At 40.2% G+C, this 17,698-nt stretch overlaps 2 protein-coding genes across 2 annotated transcripts in view; one reads left to right on the plus strand and one right to left on the minus strand.

The window, feature by feature from the left end:
- Positions 1–433: 433 nt before the first annotated feature.
- Positions 434–6,889, plus strand: LOC309386364 (carbohydrate sulfotransferase 9-like). The gene is made up of 2 exons (XM_081941648.1): positions 434–588; positions 5,294–6,889. The coding sequence occupies exons 1-2, from the start codon at positions 495–497 to the stop codon at positions 6,103–6,105; spliced, it is 906 nt and encodes a 301-aa protein (XP_081797774.1). The 5' UTR covers positions 434–494; the 3' UTR covers positions 6,106–6,889.
- Positions 6,890–7,347: 458 nt separating this feature from the next.
- The window catches only part of XDH (xanthine dehydrogenase), a 66,097-nt gene continuing 55,746 nt past the window's right edge, over positions 7,348–17,698 (minus strand). The window contains exons 34-36 of the mRNA XM_081941646.1: positions 16,999–17,187; positions 10,929–11,096; positions 7,348–10,206 (exon numbers count right to left, since the gene is read on the minus strand). Coding sequence (XP_081797772.1) covers positions 10,156–10,206; positions 10,929–11,096; positions 16,999–17,187 — 408 coding nt within the window. The 3' untranslated portion in view covers positions 7,348–10,155. The remainder of the gene's footprint in view (positions 10,207–10,928; positions 11,097–16,998; positions 17,188–17,698) is intronic.

Here is a 17,698-nt window from a genome sequence, read left to right on the forward strand (position 1 = left end):
TTAGCTCTTTGATCACATAGCATCACCTTGTAGCAAAGACCCATAAAGAGCATATTCAGGAGACAGCGATGTCTCTAGAAGAAAAACACCACTTCTTGCTTCTGTCCATTTACAGAGAAAACTCTATTCCATGGATTCATTTGTTAAATATATGACCCCTCTTACTAGTTTTATCAACATCAGATTACATTGGTGATTGCTAGAGTTTTTTTAAAAAAAAGATTTAAGAAAAGGTTTTGGTGGGAGTAGGGTTAAAGCTGAATGTAGCTGTGAGTTTTTCATAATCATGTTCAGAAAGACAACAGTGTAATATGAAATAGGGTTTCCCCCCCTTTTGTTTGTCACAGTTATATCAGCAAGGAAAGTCCAGGCATGTTCAAACAGTACTTTAACCTTATTACTGCTGCCCAGAATAAACATCCAAGAATGTTTCTGTGGACAAGGCTTCAGATGATTGCCTTAGCCGCTCTCCCTTGGGTAAGACAGACAAGAAAATGCGTTTTCTCCCTCGATCTATCATCTTAACTTGCATAGGTTTCATTTTCCTGTTATGGTGGCACCATCATCTCTCTACCCCTCAGCAGCAAGGTAAGTTATCTCCCCCATCCCTGATGTGAAAGCAACACTAAGTTTGCCTCAACTAGCCAAAGACATGTGTTGAAGCAATATAGGCAGCGGAAGGCACTTTCCCATGTTCTTAGAATCAAGATATTTAATAGGTCTCTTGCAATAGAGGCCAAGAAAATTTTAATAAATGTATTAAAACAAAAGTCAACTGTCCCTAACACGTATGGCTTAATTGGAGAAACACTCCGCCAAATCTGCCATATTCTCTTTCTTTTTTTATACAGACATATATATCTGTTACAGTTTTTTTTTAAAAAAATATTTTTAGACATAAAAGACCAACCACACATGACATATAAAACTCTCATCCATTACATACAGCACGTCGTTTGGTTACAAGCATTTGTGAATCCATATTTTCAATTACATATATGATCATTAAATTTCCATCAAATATAACTAAGTACCTCACTTTCATTGTACAACATGTATTCAGTTGCAATTAATATTCCTTCCTTTTAAGCAAACCTAATTCTCTTGCATCCTTAATTATCTATTTAATAACAATATACCTTGCTATAATCACCTATCTCATTCTAGTTATTTTCACAATGTGAAAGAATTTTCCAACTGTTTATGTTTATACATCACTACTTTCGATTATGCATAGTCTCACCAATCATCCATCAAGTATGCTTATGTTCATTGTTGTCCTTGTGCATCATACATTCAAGCACAAATGTTATTCCTTCATTTTTAAACAGAGTATTCACTTCATACATGTACCAATCTTTCATTACTTCCTTATTAAACTGCTTAACAACAAAATATCTTTATAATATACATCACTACTTACAATTATGCATAATATCACCAATCATCTATCAAATATACATAGGTTCATTATTATCCTTATCCTTCATTTTAGAACAAAATATTCTAAATTATTCAATTCATATTCAATTCATACCAGTCTTTCATTGTATCATTATTAATCTATTTAACAACAAAATGTCTTGTATTATCATTTATCTCCTTCAATTGAAACATGAATAAAACATTTTTCATTACCAGGTTTTTTTTATCTATCCACTGATAAAACAAGTCCCATATCTAATAGAATTGTTCATCTTCTTGTTCTGTAATTTCAAATGACAATTTACTCATTTCAGCAGACTCCATTATTTTTCGAATAACTTCCTCCTGTTTTAGTATTTTCTCATTTTTCCAGTTTTTTTGCAAATACAATTCTAGCTGCCGTTAAAACGTTTACAATCAGATATTTCAAGTCTTTATTGTAAGTTTCTGGTATAATTCCCAATAAAAAAATCTCTGGTTTAAAGTCTATGTGTTTATGTAACAGTTTCTCCAACCACATGTGGATTTTAGTCCAGTATCAATGCAAGTCCACCACATGTGATAATATGACCCCGGTGTCTGATGACATTTCCAACACTTTTCCGACTTATTCTTGAACATTTTTGCAATTCTCGTTGGGGGTAGGTGCCACCTGTAAAACATCTTATACAAATTTTCTTTATATGCAGTTGACATTGTCATTTTTAATTTTGAGACCACAATTTCTGCCATTTTTCTAACTCAATCTCATGTCCAAAATTTCCCCCCAAGCTATCATAGTTTATTTGCCTTGTTCCTTGCAGTTTAACCTCTAATAGATATCCATATAATTTTTAATTACTTTTTCATCAGTACCTGTTAAAATTTTATCTAGCTCAGTCATTTTGTTGTAAAAACCTTCTGATTTTCTATCTTCATTATATCTAGAGTGTATCTGCACATATGAATACCAATTCATTTCTATTCCTTCTTGTTTCAACTCTTGCATAGATTTGAGTTCACCCTCTGCATTCAATATTTCAACATATCTAACTGTTTGTTCCTTTTTATATATTATTGGATATAAAAAGGCTTCAATGGTTGATATCCAGACTGGAGTTTTTAAGTAATGTAACCTTTTAACCTTCTCCCAATTTAATAACAAAGCCTCCCTTACATAATGTCTTCTAAAATAACCATGTGCTTTGGTTCCCTTATACCATAAAAAAGCATGCCATCCCAACAGTAAATCATGACCATCTACATTCAATAATCTAGACTTTCTTAGTGTTATCCACTCCTTAATCCACATCACGTTTGTTGCCTGGTAATATAGCTCTCAGTCAGGTAAGCCCAATCCTCCTCTTATTCTAGCAGCTTGTAGCAATTTGAGTCTTATTCTTGCTTTTTTCCCCTGCCAGATAAACTTCAAAACTATTTTGTTTAAATCTTCAAAAAAGTCCTTCCCCAATCTGATTCCATTTTCTGTACAAAGTCTTTTTCTTTCAATATAGTATTGTTTAATATCCATCTAGATCTTGTCCTTTGGCCTTTCCATTTGATTGTGATTGGATTATGATCCACCCGGGTGCTTGTTTCAATCTCGACTTATTGTATGTTACAAATCAATTCTGTTGAGGCCCATATCACATCAATTCTGGAAAATGATGAATGTCTATTTGAATAAAAAGTATATTGTTCTTTTGTAGGGTTTCTTTCTCTCCAAATATCTTTTAAATTTGTTTCATCTATCATCCTGAAAAAGGATTTCGGAAGCAATTTTCTATTTAACTTTGTTGTTTTGTGTGTTTTGTAGCCCATGTTCTGGTTTACAATTGGAATCATTGAAATAAAAAGGGAAAAAAGAAAGTCTTAAATCCATCGCTTTCTCTCTAGTCAGCCTTTATTTTAAATTAAATTTCCAGATTTAGGGTGTTCTCTCTCCAATAGAAAATTTTTTAAAAACTCTCACCAAAACAACATGCTTCTCATCTGTGCTTGCGTATAGGAGCTGTCAGCAGTTTCAGCAGCCTGGGGGCTGACTCGCAATCATTGGCAAGAAGGGCTTTTTCCGGGTCACCAGAAACTTTGCGGGTGTCTCTGGGACCACAGGATCTGCCCCTACCTTTCACCGTCTCTTCAGGACGGTTTAGGTCTGATTGGACCGTCCACATGAACTGAATTCAACAGCGATCCCGGAGATCCCAAACTCTGTTACAGTTTATTAACATTGCCAATGAATCCTGGCTCCATAGCAGAGGAATAATTTTGGTTACCGGGTAACACATAACAAGCAAATAATAGTATTAGAGTAACTTATACTTAGTTGTTTCCTCCTCTTCCTTTTCAAAAAAGTATCTCAATAACATAAAAAAGTAACTTCATTGATATAGTATAGCAGTAAAATAAACGCGGTATTCATTTCAAGTGTTCATTATTTGATCGGCAATTTGTAGTAGGAGAAAAAAGCCAGGAAACAAAGTGCTGGTTATTCAGTGGCACAACTGGAGGAGACTAAAAAAGTGGGGAACATACACACACACACACACACACACGTGTGTGTGTGTGTGTGTATGCATGTGTGTATGTATGTATGTATGTATGTATGTATGTATGTATGTATGTATATATGCTGATTTTGTTGTATTCGGGTCTTTTCCCATGTAAGATTGAGATTATCTTGGCAATGTTTCAGCGAGATCTCACTCGCCATCTTCAGGCTGTTGTCTTTGGCTTAAAGTGCGAAGGGAGCTGCAGTCTTTCTGTAAATCTTGGTAGGAGGGATGGAGTGCTGGCTTTGTTTCAGTAAGTGGAATGATTGGTTGTGTAGTTGTATCATGATTGGTAGATTGGTGCTGATTGATGCTGTCTGTGTGTACATTGTTGCTTTGTATTGTAATGGCCTGGGTGGTGGGTGGGGTGACGATACCTCCCGCTTACCAAACATCTGGAAACCAGCCCTAGTCAACAAACAAACCCCACCCACCACCCAGGCCGTTACAATACAAAACAACAATGCACACAAAGCCAGCACCAATCAGCACCAATCTACCAATCATGATACAACCACATATATATATATATATATATATATATATATATATATATATATATATATATATATATATATATATATATATATATATATATATATATATATATATATATGTATTTGTGTTACAACCCCTGGTATGCCCAAATATGGGAGGAAGCTCACTACTCCCTCTTTCTGTCCTTCGGCTCATTACAGAAGACCATGCAGGCAGAAAACCATATTTTTATTTTTAATGTTGCCTTTTTATATTTGTGTTGTATTTGTGCTGATAAATAAATAAAGGGAGACTAGTATAGATCTATTTCGAGCTATTTAGCTCTCATCAGCTAGCCATACCCTTACTGGGATTTGAACCTGGGCTGTATTACATATTAGGCAGGAGTCTTAGCCATACATACATACATACATACATACATACATACATACACATACACACACATACGTGTGTGTGTGTGTGTGTGTGTGTGTGTGTGTTCCAGCATAGCTCTGGAACGCTTCGAACAATTTCAACTAAATTTGGTACACAGATGACTTAGTCTCTGGAGAAAAATACTGTGTGGGTTAAGATACAGCCTGTGTATGTGCCATACTGGATTCTACTGTACAGCACAGTAGAGTTGCCATGGTAATGGCTTCACAGTACTCCACAACAGGCTTCTTCTGGTAAGGGAGAAAATCCACTATTAGAAATTACATTTGATCCGGACATTTCCCCGCCATAAATAAGTGCCAGGCAATGCTGGGTTATCGGCTAGTTAGAACTAAAGGGACAAATGTTATCAAGCAGCTGATGATTCACATCCTTGAATAGCTTTTACCATCCTATGTTTACAGACCATTTGACCATCGAAGTGGAGATTGATGTACCCCTCACATTTGATGCTCTGCTACATATTCAGCAGGTCAGAAAAAAGACATTGCGGTCTTTTTGCAAGAAAAAGAGCAAACTCACTAAACTTCCAGCTACCCAAAAGGAAGCTTCCCAACTACTCTCTTCTATTGCAGTGAATCACAAACTGAATTTCCTGTATTGCAAAATACCAGGCACCGGGGTGGAAGAGTGGGAGCAGCTGTTGGAAGTGATATTGGAGAACGAAAATGTCACATTGCAGGTGCCTGTCCCCTATCACCAGGACTTTGGTGACAAAATGGCCTTGAGTAAATATAACTTGACATCAATGGAAGCTCTGCTTAAAGCCTACACAAAAGTGGTTTTCATTAGGGATCCTTTCCACAGACTCGTTTCTGCTTACATGCATCGGATGGCAGACAATCTAACCTTCAAAGAGTTCATTGACTACATCTTGTACAGTGGATTGAAGAATGCCAGTGTTGAATGGACACCCTTAGTTAAGCTGTGTCATCCATGTCTTGTTCAATATGACTATATAATAATGTTTGGGTTTCTTGGCAATGAAGTGCACCATTTGATGCTCCGGAATGGATTTCCAGATAACATCCAGATGCCCAAGTTCATTGACTCCAAGATCCAGCGGACATATAACTGGCTAGAAGAAGAGATGTTCGGTGAATTATCCCTTGTGCAGAAGAAAAGGCTTTGCCATTTCTTTCGATTTGACTTTGCTGCATTTGCCTTTCCCAGAAGTTTGCTCTCAGACCTCATATGCATTTCTGGAAACAGCTAGGATTATCAAAGACATCAAAGAAGAATAGCCATAACTGAACTGATGAAGTGAGATCTCAGATTCTTATAGAATGGGGACCTACATTGGTAACCTTGACATCTCGTAGAAGCAAATTCCATAATGTAATTATGTGCCTTGCAAAGAAACACTTCCTTTTATTGGTCCCAAATATTCTGGAATTGTTTACAGTCCATTTTTTTATTGTATGCTCCTTAATAATTTGCAAATAATCAAAAGCATTGTCTGGATACAGAACTTTTGGAAAACAGTAGCACATTTGTACTACTGTTATTAATGGCATTTCATTCAAGGAAAACCAATTTGGGGAAACAAACATGTTTGTGACTCAACATCTCAAGAATCATTTCACAACTTCTTTTTCAGTTGGATAACTGAAGACAAGAAGCATGCACCAGAGGCTCTAGATTTTTTGTTTGATAGAGGTTTTGAATAAAAGGAAAAATGCCCTTCTGGTGTGTTGCACCGTTTCCCATTTAATCTTTTGAATGCCTACCCTTTGAATTCTGTATTTTCCATGTTATTCTTTTACTTACTGCAAAATGGAGTTATTCTCACACATTCCTGCCTGAAATATCTACAGGTGACATAAAAATCAGAACCACTTTGAATTTTACTTTTGAAGCTATCAAAATAACTGTTGTGACAGAACAGCTTGCAGTATAGGACCAATATATCATAATCTCTGATGACCTTTGTGACTCTTTACAGTTCATGGAAATTACCCACATATGGCTGGATGATTCAGTGGTGGTATATTGGTTTTTAAGAAGAGATTGGGCAGCTGATTGGAAGATCTCCAAGGTCAGCACTTGAGCAGCTGATTGGAAGATCTCCAAGGTCACTTCCAACTCTCTTATTCTGTATTCTATTATGTATAAATTAATGGTCCATATTTGATTTCTACATTTTGGGCACAGCTAAGAAATAAAGTCCAGATTGGAATTGTGTAGAGAATACAACATTTGATTCCCAGTGACTGTAATCTTCTAGGCAAATCTAGCTTCCCCCACATACATTTTGTGAAATATCTTCTCCCATAAATGAGAATGATGTTCATCTTTGATGATGGGCATGGGGGGGGACTAATGTGCTACATTTGGTGGCCACTGACAAGGAGAAAACCTTCTTCTGTTCAATGCATAGTTGCTCCTGGCAAACATCCAGGAAGGGGAGAAGTTGTGTGTCTCCTGAGTCATCATAACATTATGTAAAAACAACAAAAGCATTTAAATACACGTTTATTTTTCAAAATGTTACATTTAGCGCAGACATCCAGATTGATCATAAAAGAATAAGCTCATTTAGAAATGTCTGTAACTGATGCAGGTAAAATTAATCTGCATGCTTCCTGGAAAAGTAGCCTTCTTATGAAGAATCATTAATAACAAGATGTTATTGATATCTATCCCTTCTTTTGCAAATACCTCGGAGCAGATATGGTGAATTTGAATTCTTATTTAACATCACATTTTATGGGCACATTTTATATCACAGACTTTGTTAGCTTTTAAACGAGGCCAGTGAGGGGGAAAAAATTCTCTCTGAAATTAGAGATCAGCTAAGGAATGGTTTTTTCCAATGAATCAAGTGAATAAGAAACCAAAAAGTAGGGTTTCAGGATGATCCTTTTCTTCAACAGGATATTAGATGTGCCTCATGAAGTTACACAAACCACTTATTAAGATTGAAATGATACAAATCCATTATTTTCCTTCACGTCACTCCAACAACTTCATCCAACATTTTCAATGATGAAAAGAGTTTTTGTCATGACCTCAGTCCCTGGATGCTTTAGAGCAATATCACAGCAACATCAGATGTCTCAAGAATAGTGTCGTTTCTATGATGCAAAATGCCTAATTGTGGTGAATTGCAGCTGCAGGTAAAAAGGAACATCTCATCCTAAATTGTAATGCAGAATCAACCATGACTAAGCCCAGAATAGTGATGAATCCTGATTCCCCCACCCCTCCAAAAAATGGAGGCATAACTGGTCACTGGCCTAGTAATGCATTTTGATTTGCCCATCTCATGTATCAATATTAGAGCAAGTGGAGATATCAGGACATTGACAGCCCTATGAAACAATCTCTTCTCTTTCTTCTGTCAAAACACAAAATAGTAGCTATCAACATCAAATGCAAAGTATTGTTTAATAAATGACAAACAGGAGTTGTTACTAATTTATTTCACCTTATTATAAAACAATACCATAACTCCTTTTTTATGATCTTGTAGTCCATGAGGACATTTAATAAACAGCATAGTTGTACTGCATTGCTCTACTGAGCAACCACTTGTAAAAACAACAAATTTGATTAGAATTTAGTCATAACTTAGAGTACATCCATTGAAATCATTGGGAATTAAATTACATGAAAATAATGAGACTATATTTGGTCCATTCAAGATTTGGATTGCGAGTGCTTATGTACCTATTCAGTTTTGAGTGGTTCATTTCTTTTGTTAGAAAGCACTAAAATGTGGCATGTTGTTTTTCTGTTCTAGGAATGTACACATTGGTTTTATACAATTTTCTTGGTATCAACCAGAAACCGCATCCCAAGATCCCAAGGCAAAGTCAGGATCTTTGAATGACACCATTACCTGGTTTCTGAACATTTAGAAATGAATTTGTACTATCTGACATTGATTCTAAAATTTAGGATTCTAAGATCCTAACAGAATGTAAGGAGCTATACAGCACAAAGCGTACAATGGGATTTGATGTGGGAGAAATGGAGAAAGGCCCAATATGGTGAACTAAATGGCTTTTAAACATTTCAGATATATTATGAACTAACTCATCTTCAGGAAGACAGTCCAGTCAGTTCACCTATACATTTCTCCTCCTGAAATGGAACTAATATGATCAACTTGTCCAGAATTCTTCCCATTTCTCTAATATTTTAGGGTTCCTTAACTTCTTATCTATAGAAAATATGTTTATTGTACAATGTATTTCATTTTTTTGTAATTTGTTTTGAAATTTATGGATTTGGAACATATTCATCGTGAGTACAGAATGCAATATAATAACCTAGCCTACACACAAAAGTAAAGCATAGACTTGATAAAAGGAAAAAAATCAATATCCATGTAGCGGAGTGTTTGGTTAAAAAAACACTGCACTCAACAAACACTATAGGTCAAAATATAGGAAGACCCTAATAAGCCTCCATAAATTGTGCTTTTGTGCAATCCCACAATCCTCAATTTAACTGATCCATTTTTTGATAAAATTAAACTGAAGATAATGTTCCCTAAATTATGAGAAAAAACAGCTTTCTGTGATATATCCACATACAGGTTACTGATATCCTGGATATGTCAAGTCAAAAGTAAATCCCCTTGAGTTCAATGGATCATAATCCCATGGATTTGGGTATTGGATGATTATATGCTTCTTATCTCCTCCCTGGGGTGAGTGTCTCACTCTGACTAAGGGTCAGACTAACACTAATTTTACTCTAGCAAATTTGAAAGACCAGGAAGTTGAAAACAGAGGCCAAAAGTGCCTCTGTTAGCCATTACAATACCTCTCTCATCCTTGGTACACAAAATAAAAATGAAACAGTGGCCTCTCCCAACTGTCTTCCCATTTTCAGTGATCCATCCAAAAGATTAAGAAGAAATTAGATGTGATGATGATTAATTGGTTGCATCAAATCAGCTAAAACTACATTTTGGAGGCTGGATGTCATGATTGCGCTTGAAAAGTGAACATATGCATAGTGTTTCCCTGATTTTCACTGCAAGCTTAAAGAAACCATTGCAAACTTTCTGTTCATAAAAGAAAAGTCATTTTCTCTCTCTCCCTTCGTTATATACAACATCTGCAGTACTTTATCAACAATAACATTTTTCTTGCTCAACTGATGCTTCCACAATTACATTATAAAGCTTTCTCAATCAATAAGGCAGACACGGAATACAGTTTTGATTTCAGCTTAGAGATACTGCTTTGGTTGGTCCCTGGAGATAAAAACCACTTTGATAAGTGGAGCTAATTTCTAGAGATGTCTTCATTCACACGTTCACAGACCATGGTTTGAAAGTTCCTGGTTCAGCAGGTGGACACTAAAAAGAAAAAAATGGGATGAGAACAATTCTAGATGTTTCAATTTTTTGCATTTCCAGGTAGGGCTGAAAATAGGTTCTGCTTAAAGTCCTGAAGTCCTGAATCAATAATCCTGGACTTCATGGGTCAAGAAGGATTTTTAAGGATGACAAAAGATTTTAATTTTGTATTCTCTTAATAATTTCTGCAGCTATCTTGAATTCAATTCATCAATTGTGAAACTTTTTTTAAAAAGTCAGACTAACAATTGCATGAATTTAGGAAAAATTTCTCCAAACATATGCAGCTTTGTTTACAATTGTACCCAATGTTTAAAGTTTTGCAAATAATTTTGGTAATAAGATATATTGTGGTGCATTATATTCATTAATATCTGCATTTTAATGTTCTTAATGTCCTTCATTGCATTAACAAACTTCTGAAAGACTCTTACTTTAGAAAAGTGTACTTTAGTGTACTTAACTAAAAGACTAAGGTTCAAGTCAGAAATCTTTGTTCAAATCTTGCTTTTCCCATGAACCTGCAACAAGATCTATTTTGCCATGAAGATTTCAAGATTATACATTTTAAATCCTTGAAAAGCACCATAAAATTGTTAAATGTTGTGATTACCAAGTGTTCGGAAAAGCCTCTGCCAATGGAAAGCTGGGTCCTGGTTTGTGTTGATCTAATGCTTAATGAATTATACTTGCAGAAGGGAATAGTAGATAAATTAACTTACCAATTTGGTGAAGAAATCAACACAAGCATTGCGTATTCTTTCTGGAGTAGCCGGACTATCTAATCTGAATGTTCCTTTCAATCCATATTCTTCCCTTGCAGAGACAATTGCATCTTTGATAGCATAAAATACAGAGGCTGCTAAGAACAACGGAGGTTCACCCACAGCCTGTGGAGATGAAAGGGCAAAAGGCCATGCAGTCTTCCATCAAAAAAGTATTCTCAGCATATAATAAGATACACATATCACATGTCATGGACTGAGCCACAATTTCACGGGACCACATACTGTGGAATTACTAGGTACGATAATAGAAAAATGTATCATTTATGCATAATTTGTGTGTTGTATTCCCCATTATGCTCTCTTATATGTGCTCTCACCTAGCTTCCCAAGAGCATTAAGTAAACTCCTTGTCCTGACAACAAAACCTTTTATTCATTTGCTGCGAATTCTGTTCATTCACATCCAGCAACATCTTTCGAGGGAGGATTTACAGTCATGGACCTTATCTGGCTGGGAGAGCTGACATGCCGATATCTGCAAAACTTGGCAAGGAGTCTCAGAGAGTCACGAACGAATTAAGCAAACTAATTGTCTCCTGCAAACTCCACTCCCCTTTCGCTTCTCTTTTATTACCTCTGGGAGGGACCATTCATCATCTACCTGTGGCCTTACTCCCAAGTCAACCCCTGTTCTTTAGCTGTTCCCCTTCATCTGTCAACTCTGTGCATGCGCACACTGGGAACAGGCTCCAGCTGTTTATTTGCCTCACTGATGTCTGACTCTGAAGGCAGCTGATAACTAGCATATGGCTCTGGCCCCCTCTCTGCCTCGGACACAGAGCTTTCATCAGAGCCTTCCCCAGAGTCCAGGACTGGCCCATGTTCCTCCCCAACCTCCTCACTACTCAAATCTGCTGCCAGCTCAGCTGGCCACTGGTGGGCCACAACAATATGACATCATCAGCTAACTTGTGGATATATCATTCCTTTTATAGTCAACTAACGAGCACAATCTAGTAGTGTGGATTTGGTGAAGATAAATGGTATTGAAGGGATAGGACTCAAGGCAGCACTTCTTTCTTTTGATTCTTTTCCTTTCACCCAGGCTTCAGTGCTGTTCAAGTTTTTGTTCACATCGTAAGAAGAATCATGTGAGAACAAGTAATCATCAATTCATTCCCCTCCCATGACAATGCTATAGTCTGAATCTAATGTCTTCCATCCATATATTATACAGTATATATTGGGAGGTACGTGTCTGTAGAAGAAAGTCTGCTTTATTCATATAGACTCTAATTCTGATTATTCATGGAGCTACATTTCCTGGGAACATAGACTACAACAGCAAATTCTCTGCTTTCAAGTTTTTTTCACAACACATAATGAATCATCACAATCAAATAACTGCAATATGATGGAGGGAAAAATGAGTCCACTTTCACTTTTACAGATTCCCAATTGTGTAGGAAGAAGACAGATATATCTATCTGTTAGGGAATTTATTTTATTTATTTATTATTCGTATTTATAGACCACCCCTTCTCCTGAAAGGGACTCGGGGCGGTGTACAGTCACTAAAATGCGTTATAAAATACATACATAAAACAGTTAAATAATTAAATACGTAGGTGGAGGAGGTTGCAAGACTGTATATAGAATAATAAATATAGTACATTAAAAGCTTATTAAAACCCCAAACCCAATTAAAATGAATAAATCCCCGGGAGGTAAAACTAAGAAAGTGCCAGGCCAGCTGATTGAAATAGGTGAGTCTTTAACTTTTGCCGGAAGGAACGGAGGTCGGTGGTAGTTCGAATGTCTGGGGGGAGGTCATTCCAGAGGGTTGGGCCCATCACAGAGAAGGATCTACTCCTAGGTGTCGTCCGCTGGCATTGCCTAGCAGACGGCACCAGGAGGAGCCCCTCTCTGTGTGAGCGGATAGGTCGCAGGGACGTGTGTGGTAGGATGCGATCCTGCAGATACCTAGGTCCTATGCCATGGAGCGCTTTAAAGATGGTAATCAGTACCTTGAAACGCACCCGAAAGGCCACAGGTAGCCAGTGCAGCTCGCGCAGGAGAGGTGTTACGTGGGAGTAACGAGTACTTCCCATAATAACCCGCGCGGCTGCGTTCTGAACTAGCTGCAGACTCCGGATGCGTCCCAAGGGAAGCCCCATGTAGAGAGCATTGCAGTAGTCCAGGCAAGACGTCACCAGCGCATGAGTGACCGTGCGCAGGGCACTCCGGTCCAGTAGGGGGCGCAATTGGCGCACCAGGCAAACCTGGTGGAACGCCCCCCTTGCCACGGCTGCCACATGGTCCTCCATTGACAGCCGGGCATCGAGGAGGACGCCCAAATTGCGCGCCCGCTCCACAGGGGACAGCTGTTCGCCCCCTATGGCCAGCGATGGGGTCAGCTGGCTGAACCGAGGCGCCGGTACCCACAGCCACTCAGTCTTGGAGGGGTTGAGTTTGAGTCTGTTGTCCCCCATCCAGACCCCGACGGCTTCCAAACACCGGGACATCACTTCGACAGCCTCGTTGGGGTGGTTTGGGGTTGAAATATACAGCTGAGTATCATCAGCGTAAAGATGGTACTCAACCCCAAAACCACGGATGATCTCGCCCAGCGGCTTCACATATGCGTTGAACAGGAGAGGCGAGAGGACCGACCCCTGTGGCACCCCACAAGTGAGTGGCCTCAGGGACGACCTCCGCCCCCCTGTCAACACACATTGCTTCCGGTAGGAGAGGTAGGAGCCGAACCACCGCAAAACGGTGCCTCCGACTCCCATCCCCTCCAACCGGCGCAATAGGATACCATGGTCGATGGTATCAAAAGCCGCCGAGAGGTCTAATAGGACCAGGATAGAGGAACAACCCCTATCTCTGGCCCTCCAGAGATCATCAACCAACGCGACCAAGGCTGTCTCAGTGCTGTGCCCGGGTCGGAAGCCGGACTGGCGTGGGTCTAGATAATCGGATTCGTCTAGGTGTCGTGGAAATTGCTGCACCACCACATTCTCAACAACCTTCGCCAAGAAGGGGAGGTTGGAGACTGGACGATAATTAGCTAGCTCCATTGGGTCGAGCGAAGGTCTCTTGAGCAAGGGTCTCACCACCGCCTCTTTCAAGGCGGTAGGTAAGTATCCCTCACCCAATGAGGCGTTCACCAGGCCCAGGAGCCAGCCTCGTGTCACCTCCCAGGCTGCCAGTACCAGCCAGGAGGGGCACGGGTCCGTTAAACATGTGGTAGGTCGCAGCCGTCCACGCAACCTGTCCAAATCCTCGGGGGCAACAGAGTCAAACTCCTCCCAGAATGGTCTCTCAAGACTCGCTGTTGGCAGCTCGTCTGGTCCACTGACAGAGGCCCACCCGCTCCGGATCTGATCGATTTTGTCCTGAAGATATTCTCCAAACTCCTCTGCTCTACCCTGTAAGGGTGTCTCCCGCGCCCCCTGCGATAAAAGGGAGCGGGTCACCCTAAACAGGGCGGCAGGGCAGTTATCCGCGGATGCAATAAGAGCAGCACAATGTCTACGTTTGGCCGCTCTTATTGCCACAAGGTAAGTCCGCAAATAGGCTCTTACCTGTGTTCGGTCAGATTCGGAGCGTGAGGACCTCCACCTGCTCTCTAGACGTCTCCTGTGGCGCTTCATCACCCTAAGCTCCTCAGTAAACCAAGGAGCCCGGGTGGGTTGATGCCGCAGGAGAGGTCGCAAAGGCGCAACCCGGTCCAAGGCCCCAGTCGTCGCCCTATTCCAGGCAGTCACTAGGTCCTCGGAGCGGGAGCGGGACAAGGCTACAGGAATTGGCCCAAGCTCCGTCTGGAATCTATCAGATTCCATCAGGTGCCTGGGGCGGTACCAGTTTATAGAGTCTGGTTCCGCCTCCTCGCGGTGGGGGATAGCGCCAGGGAAGTCCAGCCGGAGGGATGAGTGGTCTGACCATGACAGGGGCGTGATGACTAAATCCCCTATTCCCAGATCACTCGTCCACTGTTCAGATACAAAAATGAGGTCCAGTGTGTGGCCCCCTTCGTGAGTGGGGCCCTGCACTAATTGGGTCAGGTCCATGGCCGTCATGGAAGCCATGAACTCCCGAGCCACCTCAGAAGCCGCTCCCGTTGACGGCAAGTTGAAGTCCCCCATGACCAAAAGTCTGGGAGTCTCAACTGCCGTCGCTGAGATTAGCTCGAGGAGCTCGGGCAGGGCTGCTGATGCATAGCGAGGAGCCAAGTATACAATCAGCAAGCCCCACTGCCTCCCTGGGCCCCAGTTCACACCAAGGGACTCACACCCGGGTATCTGAGGGACAGTGAACTCCCTCGGCTCTAAACATTCCCGCATAACCACCGCCACCCCTCCACCCTTACCCAGGGCCCGAGGCTGATGGAATGCACGGAAACCCGGTGGGCACATTTCCACGAGGGGTAAACCACCCTCGTGGCCCAACCAGGTCTCCGTTATCCCTGCAAGGTCTAGCTCCCCCTCTGAGATCAACTCATTAATGAGGGGGGCCTTGTTGGTGACAGACCTTGCGTTGCAAAGCATCAGCCGCAGGCCCTGGCTCTGTAGGACCTGTCCACCTAGACTGCAGGGGTTGGTACAAGTGACCGGGCGTAACCAACAGCCGCGGTCTCCCAACTGACCTTGGGATCTTATCCTGTCCTCGCATCCCCTCCTCCCCGCGACCGTTGTAATAGGACAACCCTCTGCTTTAGTGACCTTTATATTCCCCCCCTCCACCGCATCCCCGTCCTTCCTGGACTCACCTGTCTGTCCGGCTCTGGCCCTCCTCCCGGTCTGATTAACCCTCCCCCCCACCCTGGGACCCCCTAAAAAAGATAAAAAACATTTTACTAAAAATCCCCTTAGCTTCCGGTTCCTGCACCTCTCGGGGTCCACGAACCCGTCATCAAGGCAGGCCCTTGAGAGAGCCAAGGGCCATGCCTGCGAGAGAGGGGCCTCCCGCAGGCGGAGCAGGTCTGACCTCGAGTAGATTGTTAAAAACCCAGTGGGGTAAGGGTGCTGGTACTGAAAAGTTGGTAAACGGGGGTTAGAGTCTCAATAGGAAGTAGGAGGCTTCAATGTCCAGTTAGTACTTGGATGAGGGGGGGGGAATAACACTCTGTACCTCCAGGACTAAAAAGCAGTGACATTTTTTATCTTGTATAATGTTTAATTCAGCGTGTCAAACTTGCATCATCACATCATTATGTGATATATCACTTTTTTCTCCTTCACTAAACCAAGGTGTGATACATCCAGCCTGCAAGCCACAAGTTTGACATTCCTGGTTTAATTAGAAAACACATTAGGCTAAACAAAGATTTGTAAAACACATTAGGCTAAGCTAAGCTCAAATGGAATTGTATGTGATTCAGCATGTTGTTTGACCCTGATCATATTGAGCCATAGTATTGTTTAGCTGCTATTTACAGTATTGTGTTAAGCTGTATTGTGTTAGGATTTAAAGTGGTCTGTGCATTCAGCCAAAAAGTACTTAATTAGTGGAGAAACATTTACTATATACTAAAGTTTCTACAGCCAGTAACCCAAGTAGACAAAATGAGCAATTCCAGATCATCCTACAGTAAGGTCATTAAAATGTTTTAAAGTAAGGCAGGATAATATAGAAGAGATAAATAGAGTTGTTAAAACATAATATTTATATTCCTCAGTGTAATAGTATGAAAATCATTACGCTCTGTTGCTCCAGCTAATAAGTTCTGACTTAGCTTTGACCTGACCTATAAATACTAGACTGTTTTAGAATGGTGGATGGAAAGAAACAAATAAGTGGGGGGGAAATTATAAAAGGAAAGGGAGAAAAAAAGATATTCTTCAAAAGAATTAATCCAATGGTATTCATTACCTAAAGTATATTTGATGGTATTCTGGTTACTTACTGAAGCAATCAAAACAAGACCCCATGTTGCTAATTGTTATGAAATATCTGGAGTACAGGAGATATGAGAACAGTGTTCTGCCTTGCATATATGCTTAATAAATTAACATGTTAATTAACAAATGGAGAAATGCATTTCTCAATGAGATATTTACCTTAGATGAATAAATGGCTTTGTTGTTTGGACAATCCCGGAGAAGAGAAACATGGAACTCTGACGGGATGTCACCAAATGCAGGGATCTTGTACATTCCAGGCCCTCGTGTATACAAGTTGCCTTCAGGGGAATAGCGTAGCTCCTCCATGGTAAACAACCCAAGTCCTTGGACAAATGCTCCTTCAATCTAAAATAAATGAATAAAGCAAGTCCAAATTTGTTTTTTTTCCCTTTCTTTTCCCCATCGTTTTGGTTACAATTGAAAGATCAAATGGGTTTAGAGATTTAAAACCCAAATATTGCACAGGTCTCTGCAGAAATGCTTAGGCCAGCTTCCTAAATGCTTAATTATGACTGCAATCCTAGTCCCATTTTGGGAATAGGCCCCACTGGGTTCATTAAGACTGTGTGTAAACCTTATCATCAAACTACGAAAACTGCTCAATTCGAAGACTTCAGAGCCAGACTGCAATTATTTAGCGATTAAGAAAAACATTGTTTGCAGACATTTATGTAAATCACATTACATGATGGTTGCTTAAATGAGTGGCAAAGCAACTATTAAAATTATAATGAATATATTGCTTTACCATCTGTTGTAAGCCATGTTTTAAAATGTGTGCTTGCTAATGCATTTGGACATTATACTGAATTGCATTAGCAATAAAAGCCAAATGTCAATGGTCCTCTGTTCAGGT

This window comes from Natrix helvetica, assembly GCF_964273705.1.
Source record: "Natrix helvetica genome assembly, chromosome: 2".
In the NCBI taxonomy this organism is placed as follows: Eukaryota; Metazoa; Chordata; class Lepidosauria; order Squamata; family Natricidae; genus Natrix; species Natrix helvetica.

Coding starts and splice junctions, on each gene's coding strand:
- LOC309386364 (XM_081941648.1), top strand. CDS start 495: ATGCGTTTTCTCCCTCGATCTATCATCTTAACTTGCATAGGTTTCATT. Junction 589..5,293: donor CTCTACCCCTCAGCAGCAAG/GTAAGTTATCTC, acceptor CTATGTTTACAG/ACCATTTGACCATCGAAGTG.